Source organism: Ambystoma mexicanum, chromosome 9 (genome assembly GCF_040938575.1).
Source record: "Ambystoma mexicanum isolate Mex_15411 chromosome 9, UKY_AmexF1_1, whole genome shotgun sequence".
Lineage (NCBI taxonomy): Eukaryota > Metazoa > Chordata > Amphibia > Caudata > Ambystomatidae > Ambystoma > Ambystoma mexicanum.
Genome location: NC_090931.1, coordinates 225,494,337 through 225,517,661, shown reverse-complemented (window position 1 = coordinate 225,517,661; position 23,325 = coordinate 225,494,337). Strand labels below are relative to the sequence as shown.

The following is a 23,325-nucleotide window of genomic DNA, read 5'->3' as shown; positions in this document are numbered from 1 at the left end:
TTTACGGCAGCGAAAACAGCGCCGACCCTTACCGCCTGAGTACGAGGTCCCTTAGCGCCATGGAGGTTTTAACACCTGCTTTTAGCAGGTGTTAAAATCCATGGCGCTAAGGGACCATGGAGTTAATTACGCCACCGTAATTTACGGTGGCGTAATTAACGCCTTCCCCACTCCCATTATGCCCTATGGGGCGAAAATGGGAATGGGGAAGGGTAAATGGGGATTGGGGACTTACCGCCCCGCCAAGGTCGGAATGGGGCGGTTAAGTCCGCCAACCACCATGGCGTAAACGTAGTTTACGCCATGGTGGTAAAGTCACGGCCCAGACGGTAATTTACCGCCTGGGTCGTAATGAGGCCCAAGGAGGCCCCAGATGAACTGGTCAAGACGAAAGCAAAGAGGGCAAGTCTCAGTCGACAGGAAGGTGCTTGAAAGACTAGAGCCTAGTTCAAGTAAAAAGCGAGCAGTGAGTTGGACGACCCAGTTCAGGCTTTTTGGCTATTGATGCACTTTTCATGCTTGAAATGTGTTCGCTATTTTCAGTTAATATCATTTAATGGGCTTTAATCTGTTTAATGCAACTCATTAGTAACTCCCCCACCACCCCGTGTTACAGAGGTTTGACTCAGTGTTACCTTTCAAGCTTTAACCTTGACTTCCTACCTTATGATCCCTCACTGTTCAAATGCATTTAGCCAGTTTGGCGATTTAAGCCTGTTTTGATTCAAGTGCATGGCATCTGTTAGCTGTGGCCCATCACAGCAAAGACCCTGGGAAACGTGCTTTGCTGTTAAAAGTCCACACACACCATGAAGAAATCCAACCCACGACTACACACTGAACCCGAGAGGATGGAATAATGGGGCTCAAGCCTTGGTATCCAATAATCACTGCTGATGAATAAAACATGTCAGCAAGAAGATGAACGAAGCTGTGTGCTTCTCCTTGAAAATATGCATACTTTTGCTACCACACCTTCCTTTGCCCCCAGTCGGATTGTTTAAAGGTTGATCTATGTGTGTGAGGGACAGGGAGCCTCATTGTGTTTGCTTTTTCTTTACAGTGTCTTGGCAGGGAGCAATACTCATAACACCTCAGGACAATGTGCTGAATGGCTCCTTTAATGTGACAGATGTAAGCTGACAAGGAAAGCTAACCTTGTCTCAGCAGGATAGCTCAGGGGCAACGTGCTCGCCTTGGAAGCAAGATGACACAGAGCATCACAGGTTCGATCCCCAGGGCCGCGCTTAAGGTTATTATAAATAACCTATCATATCATGACCTTAATTGCTACCTTAAGGACTACTCCAGCCAATAATGCACAAGCGCCTCCCTTCATACTAAGTCAAACTTTGTTCTAAATGCACTCCCTTCCTCTAAAAGCCAACCCTGAAAATCTTCTCAAATTCGACATTTGCTTTATTCTAATGATAACTGCTTCCTAATTGCTACCATCAAAGCATTTACCTCCAGGCTGGCCTATATGTGTGGACAATGCTAACCCCTCCTATACATTCTGAATAACAGTTACCAATAGCGAATGACCACACTAAACTGAAAGCAATCCCAGAACATAGCATATCATTCTTACCTGCTCTACCCACTTGAGGCAATTTACAAGGCAGACCCAACACATCAGCAGCCTATTTCTTTTTACATGTTGGGTTTTTAATCCCTAAATGCCTAATTTCCACATACAAGTGCAGCCTAAGAAATGTGCAATAAAAGAAGCGCATTTCCACGAGACTGCTCCGTTGGGCAATCCCTGCCACCCACACCAAAAACAAACTTGTCACTGACACCCTTGGGGACACCACACTCTGTCAGACAACATCAAGTGAAAGAATCCAGACTACTCTGGCCCCACCAAAGAATACCTTGTCAGAGTCTCAGCCAACTGTCCTGCCCAACTACTGTGATGAACCAATGCACCTATCACACAACTTCAACGGATCACTTGAAAACCCTCATGCCCATGACGCAGAAACTAGCCTCCAAATCCTGGCTGATCAATACCAAGACCCTTCCATCCCACTCTTCGCTCAACACCTAGCTGCACTGATGATTTCAAGGTACATCTCTATTGTGTGATCACCTATTTAATTTGCGAATGTTCTCAAAGGAAGGGTTGAACACAGTGCTTAATTTGTGGGAGAGCTGCCAGGGCACAGCTCCAGCACTTATTTCTGAGCCCCAGCACTTATTTGTAAGCCCAGCTTGATTATGTTGTGGTGTTTTGTACAACTTTATTATTTTAACCGTCAGTGATAGTAACATGACAATCAACAACCGTGTGCACTGGCCAGGGCCTCTGGATCCTGAGCTGGCTCATTGTTATTCACAAACCTGGTGACCTATGTGGGCAGGGCAGCACTATTTATCAATTTTGATGATAAACAATGAGATGTAGGGTAACAATCCTGGGCACTGATGCTGGCCATGTCCACACACTGCTCCACTCAGCCTGCATGACAATGCAGCACATTCTCTAGAGTAAAAACCAGCAGGCAGGGTTGACAACAACAGGACAGTCACCAGCCAACAAACCCCAACACAGGGGCAAAGTCAGTGAAAAGACCCATATCGGACAGGAGAGGCAGTCATTTGTGCCAACCCATGGAAGACGATCTTGCTGCAGTGTGTCACATGCACTCATCAGTTCAGTAATGATTTTGCCTATATTCGTCCATCAATGTGGTTAAATGGTTAACATGCTCCACTTGACACTGATACGTAAATATTAACGATGATGTGTTTTAAAGAAAGAGACAAGAAAAGGGGGTTTTTCCAGTCTTGCTGCGCCGACACAAAATAATACTACAAACTGCTACAGTTGCAGGTTTATTGTGGTTTGAAAACAGCCTGACACGTGTTTCGAGCGATTCTTGCTCTTCATCTGAGGCTTAGAGTTGTTTAGACGAAGCCTTGGCTTGCAAGTGTTATTTCTTATTAATTCTATAGCTTCGCTGTTGCGGAAATCTCTTCAGTAAAGAGTTTGGACCTGGTGGTCTAGTCTGATGGAACGGAACAGCCCGTTCAGCCACACAAACCAGGACAAGGAGAGGAGAGGACTGGTTCCCGGCACATCACGCTATACCATCACATTCATTGCTGGTCTAGGAACCAAAAGAGTCTGTGGAAATAATTGCCCCATATTACACATTTTCTCTAAGCCCCAGCCTTTTCCTATGAGAACATTTGAAAATGAAATAGGCTACCACACAACAGAGGCCCAGGGTGCGGAGGCCTGCCCGGAAATCTCCACAGTTCCCTGTAGCCAGTCCATCCCTGATTGTACTGCACAGCGAATCAAGGCTGCATGAAGCCAGCAAACTTAACCTGCAATAAATGCATATACTTCAGCCCATGTCCCGTTCAGAAGTTTACCTCATGGATGCAGGCCATTAACAGGCAACTTCTTCAAAAAACGTGGCATGTACAAACATATGTGTCTGTTAATGGGTGGGGTCCACTCAGAGCGTGTGGCTGCAGTCGCAATTCTGAATAATGGCATATAGTGATGCATCGCGGAGCCTTAGTGGTACAGAGTGTCTTGCGTGCTGGGGCCTCACACTGATCTTACTTCCCTCGGCCTACGACGGAGGAGATCTTTGCTGCTCTGCTACTCTGGGCTCGTTGCATAGAGTCTGCTTGAGTTCTCTGGGAGTGATCCATTGAGTCTGTCCAGCCTGCTGCCCCCGGCGTGGACCTGCTGGGACATTTAAACCACCTGTCAGTGCGTCAGCACGGTGTCATGGAAACTGAGTGGGACAGAGTGTCTTCTGTCTCTTGACAAGTGCCGAGATGAGCATGCGAAGTACTGTACTGCTTGCCTGAAGGGCCAACAAGGTAAGTGTATTAACAGCAAATTACTTACTGACTGACATGCCCCAGGTTCCCTGCGGAAACGTGGGGCCTCATTACGACCCTGGCGCTAATGGGTTAACAGCGCCGTAAAAGGCTGCGGTGCCGTTAACCCATTAGCGCCTGATTACGAGGTCCCTTTGCGGGACCCGACCTTAACGGCTGGTCTACACCAGCCATTAAATTAGGGACCCGCAAAGGGACCTTGGTGCTAAGTACGGTACCGCAATTTGCGGTACCATACTTAGCGCCTTCCCCATTCCCATTGAGCCCAATGGGGCAAAAATAGGAATGGGGAAGGGCCATGGAGGAAGCGGGAATTACCGCCCCACCAACCTTGTAATGGGGTGGTAATTCCCCCTTTCTCCAAGGCGGAGTCGGTAAGTTACTGGCATGGACCATGGTGCTATTAGCACCATGGTTTTCCGCCTGGGTCGTAATGAGGCCCATGGTCTCCGCATTGAGACAGCAAGAACTAGAAAAAGGCAGGGAAGCCTTGAAACCTGCACATAATGCCAAAAAAGACAAATTCATTGCAAAATCGGCTCTGCAACCAGAAATCACATTTCTTTTACACCCTTGCAGTGAAAGCTCCTGTCAATGAACAGCAGGATTGTACAACTGAAAACCCTGACTTGGCACTATCACAACCGATTGGCAACAATCACTCTCTTTTAAATATGGTCATAGGCCTCTAAAGCGCTTCCCTGGGTAGGGAACACACCCTACGCGATGGCGATTGTAGGGGAAACGTAATTGGAACTGCCTTGTCTATAACCACTGATGTGAACAGGTTTCTGACATCTTCGGAATCCTCCGCTGATTTGGATTAATCAGAATTGAAGGAAGATGATAATAACAGCGTGGCGAGTGGGCCTGTTCAGGAAATCTCGCTATTGCCCAGAACAGACTGCATGGCGTTGGACGCATTCAATTTACTGATATCAAAAATAGATGCACTTGCCATAGTAATTGGTCCAATACAAACTGACCAGTTGAGTTTGAAACAAATCCTGTTTAGTGAAATTGATAAAAAAATATGGCCCATGTGTTTGTTTGTTTCTTAATGATTTGTTCAGTCACAACCGAGCTGTGTAGCTGCGATTTAGAGAGATGTAGGCTGTCAAGATGTCTTGCTGCATCCAACAACACCTCCTCTACGATTCTGTTGATGGCTTGTGTGACTCTCTTTTTTCCAATTACTTGCATCAGAGCATTAGTGGTGACATATGGCAACACCAATTTGCAATAAAGTAAGGTTTGCTGCACATACTACAAGGAAAGGAGCGATACAAGGCTGTACTCTAATCTCAAACCATCCCACATGTTTCAAGGCAATGACTTCCAGGCCATATAAAAAGCTGGGAATTATGCACACTTGATAGATCTCAAGAGCCACGTCCGCGTTGTAACCACATTGCCTGTTAATATAGTGTTTCACCGCCAACCATTTTCTAAATATTTTTGGCATGAGTGTTGCCATAATATTCGGCAGGCGGTTGGCCTTTTATTGGGAAACCCAGGTACTGATACGCTTTGACAATATCTAAGTTACGGTCGTTAGAGCTTCCATCGAAATGCTGGTTTCATTTGTATTTTCCTAGCCAAACACATGATCTTTGTTTTCGATTAATTTATTATCATGAAATGATCTTCTGCATACTGGGACAATGTATCCAGGGATCTCTGGAGACCAATTGGCTTGGTATCAAATATGAGTGTGTCATCCGCGTTTGTCATGCTTAGTATTACCTCCCTATTCATTTTTTGGGGGAAATTACGTACTAGGCCAAGTGTCTTGTCCAAATCTGCTTCAACCAGATTGTACTGAAGGGGACCAGGATGCACCCCTGTTTTAATCCCCGATTAGTTCGGATATTTTTGCTGTGATTCTCCTTGATGTTCAAGCGAACGGTCACTGTGGTTTCAGCGTGAATGGCGCGGCACCTTTAATGCGACAGACCTAAGCTCCTAAAGAAAGCTAACCTGAACTACTGCCTTAAAGGACACGCCTGACAATAATACTGTTAATGGTAGCACTGGCAACGTCTGTATAGTAGTTATCAGCTGAGGAGAAAGTAGCAGAGCTATTCTGTTGCTAAAGCTGCAGAGATATAAAGTAGAATGCACGCTTGTCCCCTTATGATGTTTGCAAGTTGATCGTGCTTGCAGGAAATTGACCGACTCATACATTCCTTAATGTCTGTAGAACATCACATTTCTGTCACACCTCAACATGGATATTTCTGAGACCTTGACACCACCCATTAGTGCAATTAATTTGTCAGTATCAAAGCCTTTGCTTCACACCCCTTGGCGCCCTTCCAGGCCCTGCAGCCTGATCTTGCAGAGCATGTATATTGAGCCGGGAAGTTGGAGGCTAATCTATGTGAGTGAGAAACAGGGACTTCTTCAGCCTAGCCCTACCAGTCCAGTCTGACTGTACATTCTGTAGTACTGCTGTCCCCCAGTTCTTAAGTAACCAACGGCAACACAAAGCTAGCGCTTTGAATTGGAGCAAGAGATAATGGGATGTATGGTTGTGCATCTCAGGTCCCCGCCACCGCCTGCGTTTGTGTTTTCTGTGAGTATGCATGAATACCTACATACATGTTTGTGTATGCAAGTGTGTGCGCATCTGTGTGTGTATGCACACTCACTGAGTATGCCTGGGTGTCTGTGTTTATGGAGATCGTTGTCATGTGTGTGTACATAGGTGGGTTAGTGTGTAATTAGGTATGTGGATGTTTAACTGGCGGGAGAGCGCGTGCATTGCTGCCTGTCTCTATGTCTGTGCACGTGGTGTCTACATGTGTGCCTTCATTGTTTGGGCATGAGTGCCTATTTAGGTTTGTTTTCTTGCTTGGGAGCCTGAATGTGAGTGGGTGTGCATGAGAAGGTGTGTCAGTGCACACGGGTGGCCGAATGTCTGTGCATGCGTTTGGATGTGCAAGATGGATACAATATTGTATTAAACTCCAGGTGAGCCCACTTCTCTCTACCAAACATGGGCCTCAGATGTTGCTCTGCATCACAGGGTTCCAAACAAAAATATTAGCAATACAACATTGCAGTTCTGGGTTCTACAACATTAAACAAAATGAATAGATTTGGACAGTCAAACAGCATATGCTTGAATGATCCAGGATTTGATTTGCAGTGCCACAAGGGACCTAGTGTAGATTACCCTTTTTGGTCTGCTTAGAAAGCAGTGCTGTAAGCAGCAAGTCATGATGCAATTCACTCAAGAGGAGCAGAATCAGACTGCAATTGCACAAAAGGTTTTAACTCGCCCATTCCCCAACATCATCTAATCATCAATGAGGAAAATTCCACACTGAATCCAGGGATCACAATGGATCATATGGCCACCAAATTAAATCACAGGGTTATCCCAAAGAAACATATCATGGGGTATTCTGATTTGGTTCTGACTGGTAGAGTTCAATTCCCAAAGGGGCTCACAAGTAATTTTAATTGCAGAGTTAATGAGCATATTGATTGGTTAATAACAAACAATGCTTGTAACAGTCACCCCACCAACCAGTCCTCTCTCCATTGATAAGCTTTTGGATCTGTGTCATTAGGAATGCCATTGAACTAAAGAGCACATTTTCTGAATAAAAATGAGAGATGGCATAATTGAAAATGTCGGCAACTAGACTCCATCAGCCCATTTTGAATAGAAGACTTAAGTTTCCGGGGAGACATTCATGCTCTTTCTTTTAACTCAAAGGAACCTCGCAATAATAAAGTCAGTCATTTAAAAAAAATCTATGAAATACATTTTTTTGATGATGACGCTTTGCAAAACACGAGGGGCTGCATTTTTGTTCACGGTCAGAGGTTTTTCTCACTAAGTTAAGAAAAGAGAAGGCCAAATGACAATGACATTTTTAAGGGTTTGGATAATGTTAGTAGTTATTAGGTTAATGGTATTCTGTATTATATTTGCTACCGGAACACTGGCATTTAATACTATTTGAGGCCTACAATATGTCAGCATTCTCCACATTGTCTTCAGAAAATGCACAGAACAGGCTGTTCATGCATCTAAAACCATCACTCTCAATGTGACTCAGTAGCCTGGCTTTGTGACCATGAACACTTGGCAAATGCATCTGGTATTTTGCAAAGAGAGACATCCCTTGAGAAACCCAGACTTATCATGGTGAATGAAATATTGTATAAATTGGGTTAATAGATAAGCAAAGATATAAGCATAAAACGTAATGACCAAGAATTTTGAATGAAACTTCACAATATTGCTATGATCTTTCCCTCACTTAGGTATCAGCGCCAGAAATGAGCATTCTTGAAAAATCTCTTCACCTCCCCATGTTAGCAACAATTTGAAATTGAGTCAATAAATGAGGTGAAAATACATTTACAAAATTCAACAGTGATATCAGGTACATTACCAGATAGGATTGACTTAATTCCTGCAGATAATTAAGATACATTTAACGGTTATTCAAAGGCTTCCATGTGATTAGTGGAAACTTTGGTGTAAAGCTTTTGTCCAAAATTGTTTATTTATTTGGTTATCAGAAGAGCTAAGTGACTCAACATAGAGATTCTCAGAGAACCTGCCAACCTTATTGACCATAATGTTCCTGTCGACCAACCCCATCATCACCTGATTGAATAGGAATGTCCTGATCTTATGTCTTTGGACACAGAGGTAATTGACTTGCAGTCTATCGGATATCCTATCTTCTATAGTTTCCATCAGCATTATCATTGGATAAAGCATACCACAGCCAGATGGATCAGCAAGGTTTTTACTCAGATCTTAAATGTTGAAGTTCATCTCTGTACTGAGTTTTAATGGAAGAGATTGATAATCTTTCAAACCTCTCGGGTTACGATGTGGGAAAATCAATGGGAAGTTAGAGGTAAGGCATCGCCGACTGCATAAATGAGGGGTCTGCAACAAAGGCAATCCTTCTGTTTGTGCTGCTTGACAAAATGGTCACTTTCTGGGTCTCAATAACAATCCTGGTAGGAAAGTAACTTGTGTTAAAATCTCTGGCATTGCTAAAGTTATGAAAGCACTCCATATCAAGAAAAATCTTTTTTTGTTTTTTTGTGTTTTAAATGATGCAAAAAACATTGCATCACTTCTGTATGTTAAATGTGTGTTTTGAATGGGAGGGGCGAACGCCCAGTTGGGCCCTTCAAAATAATTCATGGTCATGGTCCATTGGGCCTCAGCCCCTAGGTGTGGCAGCTGCCATGCAAGTATTCAGGCTGGCCAAGCTTTCCTCTTTTAACGCAGCGAGAGGGAGATCCTGGCAATGGGTGAAGAGAGAATGTCCCCCCATTTTAAACACATTTGCAGCAAGCGGGCTAGGGAATGCAGAGAAATTGGCTAATATAAGAGCTGGTCGACCACTGTTACCCCAAACGTCACTGTCCTAACTCCCAACACCCTTTTAAACTAATTTTGAAGCTTCAATTCTTACCATCAGAAAGCAGTGTATCCCTGCAATCTTTAATATGTGCTAGTATTTGTTAATGTTTAATATTGATTTTAAAGATATAGCAGACAGAGTGTTGTAGTGGTGACTTTGTTCTTATGATTTTAACTATGTAAAACACATAGTATTTAGGCACTGGCATAGGGTTCCCCAGGGTACAGTGAATGTCCGAGACATGGGCAGGCCTCAGTATTCGCTCTGATTTGCGGTAGAAAGGAATGTGCTATGGGCTGTTTCTGTTGGGGCTTAGAAACTTGTTTTTTAGCCCCCAGACCCTTAGAGTTATTTCAAGAGATCTATCAAGTTTTGGCGTTACGCACTCTACAATCCCGAGAAATATCTAGAATTTGGCTTTCATCATAAAGCAAACCATCCACTCCAGTCCACTATTTATAGAGAATCTCTTTGTAGCCAACGAGAACCTACCAGTAAGTTCCAAGGAAGGGGTATTCAAATATTTGCCATTGTCATGCAAATGATATATTTTTTTTACAAGTGTTTTGGTTCAGAAAGATCCCTATTTGTTTTGTTGACCCAGGCCATCTGTCATGTTGGTATGCGCTGTGTCTTCTTTACCTTACAGAGTACAGTGCGTGACTTTTCAAGACTTTACTTGAAAACCCAATTCCTAGATTTTCCAAGCTCCCATCATGCAGTCTGAGTGGTCAGTAGACCAATCCCTCCCCAGTGCCCTCTGAATTTCTAAAATTAATTCAATGTTTTATCCATTACCTGATAGCATCCATTCACGTGACCAACTTTGTGTTGAAACAGTAAACTTGTATGAAGCTTAGCCTACAAAACCAATTTTCGAAAAAATTGCCACTTAAAACTACAGAACTGATCACGTGCACAAAATCTGAATTGAGTTAAAATTACCATTGTTGTGAAAATCATTGTACTCAGTAAGGGCACACAGTGTTTTTAAGAAATGCACCGTGACTTATGCTGGGCAAACTAATTGCATGGAAACTCAAATAAACACATTTTAGATTTGTTGGGAATATTGTAAACTTGTGATCGTTTCCGCGAGCATGCATTTTTCCCCATGTGGGCCAACCAGGGACATCAGTCTGATGCTGCAGTCCCCGAACAATGGCCATATCACAAGCCTCAGTTCAATACTTGGTGCTGATAGGTCCGCAGGGAGCAGTGGAGCATGTTACATTATTTTTCAAGCTCCAGTGACTCACCATGATTGTATTGACTCGTGCTGAAAATAAAAAAATTAGATATCTTCGACTTGAGTTTGAGGGTCACACCACATTTCCTCCAGACAATACATTCAATTAATTGGGGTGGGAGGGCTTAAAGGGCACCATAGGGTTTATGTCAGGGGGTCAGAGGGGGGAAAGGATACATCGCAGTGCTCTGGGTGAGAGAAGAGCCATAGGGCCTCATTACGAGTTTGGAGGTAGACATGGCTGCCTCCAAACTCAGGTCCTGGTTCCCTAAATGGGGAAATGCCGGGCCATTCCGACCTTGGAGGGCCCGGTATTTCCCCTTTCAAGGAACCCGGACCTTCCCCATTCCCATTCGAGCCCCCATAGGGCTCAATGGGAATGGGGAGGGAGCTAATAATGGGCCCGTTAATAACAGGCCCGTAACGGGCCCGTTGTTAGCTCGCTGGCCCCCTCGCGGGACCCGCTATGGATGTCTCGTAAAACCAGACATCCAGAGCGGGTCCCGCAAGGGAACCTTGTAATGAGTTTAACGGCGCTGGCACCTTTACCGGCGCCGTTAAACCCATTCCGCCCGCCTCGTAATGATTCCCATAGTGTAGCTTTGGCAACGTTAGCCCTCTTACCCCAGATGAATATTCACAGATAACGGAATGATGTTCAAATCGGTGACCCACAAGTCTTTGCGGGTCACTTCTTGGTGGGTTTGTTCGGACTTATGCGCCAGCATTTGTTGCACCTCCCTTTATTGTCATCCAGAACGGCAGTGCATGGGGTGTGGATGCGTGAATGGAGTGAGGCATGGTGGGAAGACGCAGGCTTGGGTACGAGGATTCTCTCAGTATCGTGCTTCTGTTGGTGGGTTCAGTACATTATCGTAACAGTTTGTTCCTTTTTGTTTCCCCTTGTATCTAAATCTGAAGGTCTAATAATGGAGTAGAAATTAAAAAGAAGTTTGAACCCATCGATGTTATGAACTGCAACAGTAAGTACCTATCTTTGGTCTTGCCATTTATGTGTCCTGCGCAAACCTGCATCCACACTCCAGTTGTCATTTTGAGTAAACCATGCAGTATAATTATTATAATTTTTTAAAATGTGTATTGATGTGATATGGTTAAACAAGTAACCTTCCACATCCAAATTACAATAAACAATATCAGAATAATAATATAAAAATAAAATTAAAAAAAGTCCATCATACATTAATTGATAACGACTATACCAAAAAGGCTAGTTATCCCCCAGTCCCGATAGTTCCAAAATGAGCGTAGCCCGGGATCTTTTCCAGACCTATCAACATCCCTACAACAAACTTTGCCTAATTATTGCTAACATTGTAAAAGACATCATCAGTAATCTTTAAAAACAGGTGACATCAATGCAATTCCTTTCCAAGCACAATAAACGTTATTAGAGATAACAATAGATCGACCTAAAACTATGTATGGCCAGAATTCATCAAATGCGATTAAGTTAATATCATGTGGATATTTGCTAGATAACCGGATATATACCATTGACAAGACAGAGCCCTCTATAAGTAGATGTTGCATACTCTCCATGGAATTATGGCATATTCTACATACCTAGGCTTGTCGTGGTATATCATGTTGCGATCCAGTTACCAGTTATCGTAAAATTATTAGCATCTCAACTTTCTACCTGTACCTGTATATATTAAATAATGCACTTGTGGTAAATTCATGAGAAATGTGACATTCCTGTGAAAATGTGAAAGACATTTTGAAGTGTGCTGTGGGAACAATGTTCATCAAAATGTATTGGGGGAGGGGCAATTACCTTCAGTGTGAATGTATGTAGACAAATAAAGGAGATTTTGTGCACATTTAAAATGTGTGAGGGCCTGGGAAAATATGTTTATTCTATGGCATTATCATCGGTAACACCCAAGTAGGTCGAAAAAAACCCAGACCATATGGCCATTTTGATCTAATTGGGTGTTACCGTTTTGTTTGAATACAAATATACTGAAACCCAACTCCCAATGTTCGGTATTTCAGGGTTTCAGGGGTGCGGCTTCCTTGCCATTGGCAGGGGGTCCAAAAAAAATTAACATACAATACGGGTGCCCAAATAGTTACACTGTGGGCAGTCCATCCGCGAACAAACGTTTGCGGGCAGACAACCCAGATCCTTTTCATCGTCTCACAACTATCAATAATGTATTTTGGAGTGGGTGTGCAAGATCAGGTGAATGGTGAGGGAGGAACTTCAAGAGGAGTGAAGAGAAGAGCATGGAGGAGGTTGAATGACATACCCTAGGAGAAAAGGAGGTGAAATGTCAAGAAGGAGGTTGGTGATGATGCTGAGAGAAAGAAGGAGTTGGAAACTGGAGGTAAAATCTAAAGGGTACACCTTAAAGTCCTAGGGGTGTGAGTGGAGGAGGGCTAGAGGTATGAGTGTGTAGCGAGTTCTGAATGAAGAGGAGAAGAGAGAGAAAGCAGAGGCGAGAAGATTAGAAATGGTCCATTAGGTATGATATAGTTGCAACTCATTGAGGAGGTAGATGAGGATGAAGGTGTTGGGAAACAGAGCCTTTACCTCCAGTTAGCAAGGTGCAGAAGGTACCCTGACACAACTTGTAGAGATGCTCAGATAGCCCACCTGTTGGTGGAAGCTTTGGTGATCATTTTCACTTTACTGGCCCCAGATTTTGCCAGCCACGCTTAGCCCCAAGACCCACAGCAGGAGGTCCCCTCAGAGTCGAGGACAAGAAGAGGCAGACCTGAATCTACATACCAAAGAGCCAGAGAAGTGTGGGGATAGTTTGACCCCCAGGGAATGTGGGGGGCTGAGAAAGGAGAATCTCTGAGGGAGGGATCCAAAGACTTAAGATTGTGAAAAACAGAGACCTGTTGTGTGAACTTCAAGGTGAGTGTGAGGTGTCAGAAATTAATGTTGGACACAAAGTTGCCAAGTTTCTGGTTAAAGACTTTTACTAACATGAAAAGGGGTTGGGTAAAAACCTCTTTGACCCTGCTCTTGAGGAATCTCCCTACCTAAAACCATCAACTAAGGATCTCTCTGTGACAAGATGTCAAAATAAAAACTGTCCTTGTGTCCAAATGTTCTTATCCTGACCCTCACATGCAAACCAAATTATACGATGTAAAGGGAAAATGTCTTTAACCTGGTGATTGTAAAAAGAGTTAAAAAAATGAAAAAGTAGAACAGATCCAACATTAATGTTCTTTAAGGTAACAGAACTTTGGTTCCAGAAGATGATTCCCATCCTTTGGGTTTTTTCTCTTTTTCAACTATTTCTCTAACACAAAAGTATTCCAAGGTCAAACAAGGATCTTAGTTCCAAGGGGGGGGGGGCATCTCATGGATTCGTTTTCATTGGAATTAATCATTCAACACACTATTCTCCAAGAGTAACACATATTGGTTCCACAGCTTTATTCCCTTCCCTTGGATTCCTCCTTAACTCCAAAGATTCTTGGTCTCACAATTCATTGTCTCTCTCTTGGCTTACAATAATACTATTTATCACAACTGTGCTTAGTCATGTAGTTCCTTCTTTAAAAAGGCTTTTCTCTGGAGATTCTCTGTAGATTTGCTTCTGCCTGGTATACTCCACTGACAGGAATTCTTATGCACTTATGATTGCCTGGTATACTCCCCTGCCATTACCTCTTATTCACAGTAACAGTTCCTCTTTTACTTCCACAATTGCTTACTTCTGTTTTGGTATTACACATTTAGCTGCCTGGTTTACTCGCCTGCCAGGACTTCTTATATTCCAGGTAACAGTTTCTCTTTTACTTCCAAATCTACATATTTCTTCTTTGGCTTTGTATTTCTGATTGTTTCAACATTCGCTCTGGGTGCCCCTCATATATGCAAACAATCTCCTTAATGTCACGGTTTCTCTGTCTTTAAAGTTTACAAATGTTGTTTGGCGCTGTTTCTGAAACACCTTGGGGTCCCCATTTTGCTTGGATTGACTGTCTGTGGCATGTTCGGTTCCATTTGTGCTTATGAGACAAAGCTTTGCCGCACGCTTTCCACTCTGGACTGCTTCACATCGTTTCGGGTTCTCTCGCAGCTCTGCTCCCGTATGCCTGACTTCCTTCAGGTCCTGGTAGATGCAACGTTGCTTTCTCCAGTTGCCGAATGCCCAGGAATCTTACCATGGTTCCTGGTGTCTCTGTGGCATGTCCTGCTCACGCAATGTTCCTCTGACTCCTTGGTGGCAAGCCCCTTGCCTCCGGCCACACCGGTTCATGCTTACAGCTTCCACATGCCTCACAGAGAGTTGTAATGGCTTCACCCAAACAGCAGCCTCCTGGAGGTTTCTTTCAATCTTTAAATGTCCCGCGCACAGATGCAGTCTGAAAACAAGTAGCATGATTATTGAACTTGAGGTTCCCTCAGCTCTGCATCCTTCCCCTCATCCTCCTCGTCCCAGTACCTGGGTGTTTGTGAGAAATGGAGTCCATTGATGTTAACTGATGCAAATTAAATGGGAAATCACTTTCTTTTAATAGTTCTATATGATGAGTCGGTTCCATATGTAGGGGAATTAGAACTGGAAAAGCTATTCTCTGAGTTTTTACTTTTTAGACCAAGGATGGATGTTTGTCTGAAAAGGTTCTGAGGAAAAGGTTTCTCAATGTTCCCAAAATGGCGATATAGATGTATGGCAGTAGGCCATTAGGATATTGGGTGCCTAGGGGTTTTCCTCATGGGCAAACAGGGGATACCATGCCTCATCCAATGAATCCATGACATCTCCCTGGAGGCTGTCTCCTCCCAGGTGATCCTCCCTCACATAGCTTCCCCCAGGGTCAGGATCAGGTAGCGGCCGCTGTCCCCTGGCCACGTGGGAGGAGGTTACCGCCGGGGAATACGTTGATGACTCGATTGGAATCATCACAGGATTGTAGATGGGCTTCTTTTTCTTTTTTTTGCTCCTTTGTGTTATGATCCCTATTAACCTTCGGTGTCCACCTCATTTGGAGCCCGCTCGGCTTTGTTGTAGTTTGCAAGTCTTGCCCTTTGTTGGTGTTGTAAGAAGCCAATAGAAATGAGCAAAGTTGTTCAGTGAATCAGTTGTCAGTTATTTTTCTCATGGTAACTCAAAGTTTCACCTAGAAAAGGTTTTTGCGAATCATTGTGGGCATGTCTAAATTGTAGTGTATCACCTTCTAAAATTAGTATGAAATATTATTTTGTCTATTCAGCAGGGACCTTCTTCACCCTCACATTGGGACAGATTCACAAATCTGTGACCAGGACAAATTCTGAGTGACCCCTGTAGAGAGAGAGAGAGACCCACAATTAAAATACCAGTAGTAACTATGGTTTACTCTTGGCTTACTTTTCTCTTTCCGGTAGAATGTCAGCATAAAGACAGATTTACTCCTGATAACATCTTGGTGAATGTATTTGTCTCTCAATATAGCAAATACAGAGTAATTTAGAGTTACTACCAGCAATTTCTTTATATAGATTTTATGGGGCTGATTCACAAAGATGCTATTGTATTAACTCTGATTTACTCTTGGTTTACTCCCCGCGAGAGGCTATTGGATTCACAAATATATTACCAGAGGTAACTAACTTATTCCTGACTGCTTCTTCATTTAATTTGATTGTATTTCTTTAAAACTTATGGGCTGAGCAGAGATAAGTACCACTGTATATAATTAAGAGAAAGTACAGTTTTTGCAAATAGCAGGGAATGTTAAGGGGGTGAAAAGAAAGAAGATGTGATTTCAAAACAGAGTAGAAAGAAGGGAGAGTAGAAGCAGACTGGGCAGAAAGATAAGTGCATTCTTGTATTTGGAGGTAAAAAGTGAGAACGATTGGAACCAAGGTTGACATAAGAACAGTCTGGTTGAAGCGTGATCTAATAGTTTAAAGTTCCGAATCAACAGTGATGAGTGGGGAGGAATGGAGGTGACGGAAAAGGAATGCACTGAAAAACTGCAAGGAAAACAAAAATGTTGGCAAGTAGAAAAAAGGAGTCAGTGAACTGAGTTGACTGAGGGAGAGATGTGGTCAAGAAGGGGAATCTGAAAGAGAAGATAAAGAGAAACGTCTTGTGTGGGTGAGAAAATAGGCGAGCAGACCAAAGAGAAAATTGAATATTTATGGTATGAAAGTTAAGAAAACAATTGATTTTACTTATATTGAAAAGTCTGAAAGGACAACTGCGTCACAGAATCTATATGACAGGAAAAATTGTGAGAAGAATCAAAGATAACCCAATAATTTGCAGCAGATACTGAAAGGGTGAGAGAAGAAGTGGGTCATTTAATAGAGGTGGGGGGCAAAGATGGCAGAGGAGGGATACAAAAACAGGACTTTTGGTTTTGAGGAGTTACGATGAAGGGAGTGGGTTAGCATTTAGGGTTGCGTTGCTAGAAGAAAATACAAGGTTGTGAAGAGAAGGTGATCAGTGAAGCAGGGAGAGGAAATGAAAACATGTGAGTTCTTGGAATAGGAGGGGAAGACAGACCCCTCCTATTCCAATAGATGCTATAATACGTGAAAGGGGAACCAATTATAATGAGAACAGTAAAGGAACATGGACAGAGCTTTGAGAACAAAAGAAAAGAATTAGAAGAGGACAACAAGACTTACATGTCAAAGATACTGAGTATTTGAATAAAGATAGGAAGATAGCCAGGACAGAGCAGTGTGAGACATCCAAAGAGAAGATAAAGAGGAACAGTGTAAAGAACACCCAACAATGTCAAATGCAGAAGGTAGGTCAAGTCAAATAAGAAGGGAAGAACGTTTGCAATAACAGGCAGTAGAGAGAAGGTAAGGAGCAAGATGGACTCGCAGGGATGACAGCCAGGTTGAAGAGGCGGGAAAAGGGCATTTGAGTAAAGACTTGAGAGAAATCAGTATTGAGTACACATTTCAAGAGTTTGGAAAGGAAGCAGAAAATAGAACAGATGTTGGTGAGGAAAGGAGAAAGGGAAAATATGGCTCAGCAGCTCATCTTAAGGCTACAAAGATGCCATAATGAAGCTCATTTTGAGCTAACTGTAATGTAAACACCATTGCACATTTTTATTCATCTGTATGGTGGAGAGGAGGGGAGGAACGCAACTTGTGTTTCCGCCCCTCCCTTCCTCTCCCCCATACAAATACACCAGCATTTGCGGCAGCATTTTCTTTAATGCCGGTGCAAATGCGGGGGATCCCTATGGAGTCCGCTGCTTTTTGCACCACCATAGGGATCCATTGTGAACATCGCCTGCCATGCGCACATGGCAGGTGGCGTTTACTCAATTTGCACTGAGGAGTGCAGAGGGGAGAGCAAAAGGTTGGCATACCCGCTTGTACACAGACTTTTGCCCTCGCCTTAAACCCTCACCACCCTGCGCAAGTGACGAAAATCTGGCGGTGGTGACCTGGCTACGCTGGAGAGAAAACGTACTAGGTGCCTGCTGCTAAATTATGCAGAGCATGAAAATGAGCTCCAATGTGTATGTCATCATGGTGAATGGGTCATCCATGAGAAATGGGAAAAAGTCTCCTTGAACAGTTGATGTTGGAAACAATTGTTGTCAAAAGTGGGTTGCTTCAAAATACATATAAATCCAACTGATTACGTGGCGGAAACCTGGCGGCCATTTAAGGGTTGTGCTGGTGCCCGATAATTATTACATAGAGGTAATTGACAGATAATTTACACCCCAAATATATTTGTTATTTTTTAAACAGGCACTTTAACATTTGGGCAAGAAAAGTGCAAGACCGGCATGAGCTCCCGATTTCCCAGTGGGTACTTCTATGAGAATTTGTGGCGGTCGCTATTCTGCAATGTGTCTTACTATGAAAATGAGGAGCTGCTGAACCCGTGCATCCAGGGGAAGCTCATTTACCTCATGGGAGACTCAACTCTGCTCCAGTGGATCCACCACTTCCCAAAATTTGCAAAGGGTAAGGACAAGCAATGGCTGTGCAGCCTGTGGTGCTAATGGTTCACGAGTAAAGATTGAGGGCCCAATTCATGGAATTATTTGCACAGAGAATAGGGTAATTGCACACCAAACAGCACGCAAATCCCAGATCGTCGATACATAGAATCGAATGCATGGTGCTTTTCCTGGACTTACATGGAGTTTGCGCTGCTTCGGCACATCTTTGCGAGCCATTGAACGCCTTGCACGAGACACTGCGCAGATCGTGGGTGAGGCTTGCTGTTAAGAGGGATTTCTGAACTCTGACCTGGAGGGGCAGAGGTTCAGAAGGGCCAACCTAGTTTCTTGGAACAGGGTAAACTCTGGACAAGCCAGACCAATCAGGGTAGCTATGGCAGGCGGTCATGACTAAGTCTCAAGAGGGGTGAGGGTGTCTGAAAGACCTCAATGAGCACACAGACCAATGACACTTTCAAATTACTCCAGACAGGTGTTATATTAAAAATATAGACACATTTATTACAAGGCCTCTGTAACATAGACCATAGTAAAGAATCAAAGTAATGCTAAAGTAAACCAATACATGACAATCAACACAATATATATACAAGACCATAGGGCTCTAAGGGATTAAAAGCACAAAATATGTAGACCACCTAGATGGGGAGGAAAACAGGCAGTGCAGGTAATCTTTAGGCCCAGTTCTACATCATGAATACACCTAACTAAGAGGCAGTCCAAGCCCTACGAAGAGAGGAGCCTTGTGCTCAATAGTACATGCACGTGCTTGTGCCAATGGACAAAATAGGGTCTCTTCAAGGGTCTCTAGCAGCTCAGATCGGTGGATGAGGCGATGAAGAACAAGTTCCCACTATTCAAGCAGGGCTTCCACTTGAGGGCAGAGGCATATTGAGAGCGCTTGATTGAGTCGCTATTTCGCAATAGAGGTGGAAAGGAAAGGGGCCCACAGGTGCCACTTTGTGCGTATAAATGTTCTAGGGGCCACCGGTTGGGGTAAGGATTACTCACCAGTCCCCTACGCAGGCAGACCCAAACTTTGTCAGTACAGTCCACTTCGCTGGCAGGTTCGAACACGATAATCAGGACGTCTCGACACTGTGTAGACTCAGAGATACAGCGAGGATTCCCAAACGGGAAAGTGGCGATTTCTCCGCTCCGGGAGGAGGAATCGGCCCAACTTCACTGCAGCAGGCTTCAGGGGGAAGAGGGTCACAAAGGCAGCAAACTTGCAAAGGTCGTTGCCACGGCAGGGCAACACGGCAACTGCGTTTACTCCGGTCCGGGCGCACGTGTCTCACTTCAGACCTGGGAATGCCAAGTGTATGAAATTGGGTGTGCGGGTGCCGTGGACAGAAAGCAAGCAGTATACCAAGTTTTGAGGGCCTCCTCAAAACGGCGGCGGTATCAGAGCAAACGTCCCGTGTAAGCTGGTCAGCCCACTAGTTGGCCCAGGGACACTTCCAAAGAGGCTTACTTGCAGGGTTTGTTGAAGGTGCCGAGAATAGTTGATCCCACTATTCCAATGGGTTGAAGCATCTTCGCAGACCTTCTAGGATGATCAGAGGCAGAGGGGTCCCACGGGACGACAGCGGGCTTAGGTTGCCAAAACCTTCCAGCAGGTCACCAGCGGTTCCTCGACTCGTCTTCTTGTTGCAGGATACGTGGCTCCTTATCCTTTGTTCGTGTGAACTCAGGAGATCGACATGGTAGTGGTGTTTCCAGCCTCCTCTTATCCAAAGTTCCCTTTGCGCCAAAACAGAGGACCCAATGGGAGATCTGCTCACAAACACTCACTCCATACGTGGACCAATCACGGACCATGGTGGTCCCAGGCATTCAGGACACTCCAGACTCTCTAGCACCCAGGATGTGTATTGGGAACAGACATCCCAGCCCACATCCTGGAGGCACACACACAAGGCATGCAGAAGCCTGCGAAAGCATTGGGTTTCACGGGAAAGTGCATGACTAAATAAGGACTAACCCGGGTCGGCCCGACCTGGGGAAGGTGAAGGGGCAAGATGGCCAAAGGACAGGACAAAGAACCTCGTGGCATGGCCATTTTGGAGCCAGGCCACCTATTCGTACCAAGCGCGGTAAGCGCGGTTAACATGGCAAGAAAGGGTTAAAAATACATGAAAACAATAGCTGCCACCAGTCCTGCCTATGACACATCTGCACAGTTCATAAAAAGTCCAGCGAGAGTTTCTAGGGCCTTAGGAATGACTAGAGACCCAAGGGTGCTGTAAAGTAAGTTACATTGCACTCTTGTTACATGTTGCACAAAAGCTGCAACATGAGGAAAGGACTAAGGGAAACAAAGTCTCCCATTGCCGACTGTCTTAAGGGCATGTCAGTTTCCCCATATAAGTGAGCGAAAGCCCAGAGGAGTGCAGCTGAGGGCTGTGCTTCTCTGGCAAGGTCTAGATCAGGGTGTAAAACAGCAGCAAAACGTTTGGGGGTTGACACATGGAGGGAAAATTACATTCGAATTATGAAATCTTTCCTAACACTTGCGCAGAGGGTGGAGTATGGGGTGGAACATGGAAAATGGGGAAGAACTTGAGAAAAAAGTGGGCATTACGAGGCATGGGCCGCAGACAGTCCCTCGCATGTCCACAATTATGTGGCACGAGAGATATTCATGGAATTGAGTGTGTAACTTATCGGATGGTAATTGGCCATGCAAGTCCTTCATACTATCCGCCACCTGAAAGCAGGCAAAAGTACACTTATGCATAGGATTCGCAGCACAGATGTGGGCTTGTATTTCGGATTTAGGGGTGCATGTATGCAACCAGGGTCCTGATCTTACTTAGAGGTGCGCATAAGCAGTGTAGTGGGGTACAGGAACGGCTTACAGGGGTTCGCACGGAGATTATCCGGGTTTAGACCGAGTTATGATTTTTCATACTTGTGTTTTCGGGGTCCCGGCAACAGTTATGGGGGACCCTGCGTAGGGTCCCTGAGATGAAGGCCTGCTTGTGGTGGACCCCATGCACTGTATGAAGGGTGCGTGTATTCATGGCCAGGGGAGCGTGCAAAAGTAGCTGTTCTGGGTGTTTATGCATTGTGTGTGGGCGTGTCAGGGGCGTTCCGGGTGTGACATGTGAAGGCGGTTACTTAGCGCAGTGAATTCCATGAATACGCAGGGCGTGAATTTTTTCTTCTGTGCGCAGGCCTGAGCAGTGTCCTTCTTGGCACGTGGCCCTTGCAGGATTTCAGCGCACATTTCCATGAATCGGGCCCTACATCTTTAACAAGGCATGTTATTGGCCTCATTCAGTTTAGATTGTAATGGTGAGAATTCCATTCTTTCCGAAAACACAAAAATGAAGCTTTCCTTTGTTTTTCAGCAGGCATCTGTAAAGCATTGGATATACAAACAAGCGCCAGTGAGGGATTACTGAGTTACAGTGCTTTGAAAAAAGCTTTAAACAATGTGGCAGGATTAAAAGGGAAAAGGAACATTTATGTATAGATCTTCGTTTCAAACACACCTAATAAGGGCTTAATTAGCAGCATGTGCATAGTCTTCAGTGCTGCTGCATATGGTATTGTAGGAAGGGATCCATGATTTTTTAATTCTCTTTCAGGGTAAAACAGCTTTAATGCAAATGACAGGAAATGCATCCCTTATTGACATCAAAAGTCTAATAATGCAGTTTCTTTTAATGTATGCTTCTTCTGTTTTTTAGGTCTGAGGTATTTTGACCTGCATCCAAATGACTGGCATGGAAACCGGGTGGCTCTAGACATGGACAGGAATTTTCGTATCCAGTGGACAAAGCATGGACTTCCCTTTCTCGCCACGAATTTCCCCATGTCCGACTATGCATGTATCACTAATCAGATCAATCACCTGGCGGGCGACTCTTACACGGCAGTCGTCATAACTCTCGGCCAGCACTTAAGGCCCATTCCCCTTGAGGTCTTCATCAGGCGAGTCATCAATATCCGCCAGGCAGTGGAGCGCTTACTGCGGCGGGCTCCGCAGACCAAGGTTATAATAAAGATGGGAAACACCAGAGAGCTACACCCGGATGTGGAGCATTTCAGTGACTTCCATGGCTACGTGCAGTACCTTGCCACGACCCGTATCTTACAAGGCCTCAATGTGGGAGTAGTCGATGCCTGGGACATGACCATTGCCTCTGCTTCACAACTTTGCCATCCACCGGAATACGTGGTCCATAACCAGATTAATATGTTCTTATCTTACATTTGTTAATCGCTAGCCATGGGATGAAGTAAATTAGCATTAAAGCTTGCTCCAAAGGTCTTACTTGCTGCTTCCGAAGTCTTAAGGGATTGACTTCAATTGGTGGCAACCTCTTCTCCACATCGTATAGAGGCTCAAATCAAGAATTTTAGACTTTCTGGCAATGGAAACAGTGTGTACTTGGACTTCCTGTCTATGGGGTTAAGTGATACCAGTGTGCACAAAAATGTGGCTTCCTGCTTACATACACATTTTAGCAAGCAGAAGCACTTCTCACCATCATTGGTTGCCATTTACTGGCGGTCTGTACAACAATATGAGTTTGCTCAAATCCTTGTGTACAGTAAATGGTCTGATTCTTAAAATACACTCCAACCACAGCTTGCCCTTTTGTGTTCAGGTTATTAGGCTGTCAACTTAGTTTTCATGGCTTGAATGAGTGTCAGCCATATTTGCCTTTCAGTATGGCACACTAGACTGTTAATTTCCAAGTAGCCAATGCCACATCTAGTCCCACTGTTTGTCTAACCAGATTTCGGTGCCAACATGTCACTCTAGTAGGAATCGCTGCACTTTATAACTGATATTACATAAGACAACTTAATATGATATAACACATGGTTTGTTGTCAAAGCTAAACT

General features: G+C 44.2%; 1 protein-coding gene across 1 annotated transcript in view; it reads left to right on the top strand.

The window, feature by feature from the left end:
• Positions 1–23,027, top strand: part of LOC138489622 (NXPE family member 1-like) — an 88,385-nt gene extending 65,358 nt beyond the window's left edge. Inside the window, exons 3-5 of the mRNA XM_069617318.1 lie at positions 11,452–11,513; positions 18,242–18,460; positions 22,161–23,027. Coding sequence (XP_069473419.1) covers positions 11,452–11,513; positions 18,242–18,460; positions 22,161–22,693 — 814 coding nt within the window. The 3' untranslated portion in view covers positions 22,694–23,027. The remainder of the gene's footprint in view (positions 1–11,451; positions 11,514–18,241; positions 18,461–22,160) is intronic.
• The last annotated feature ends 298 nt before the right edge of the window (positions 23,028–23,325 follow it).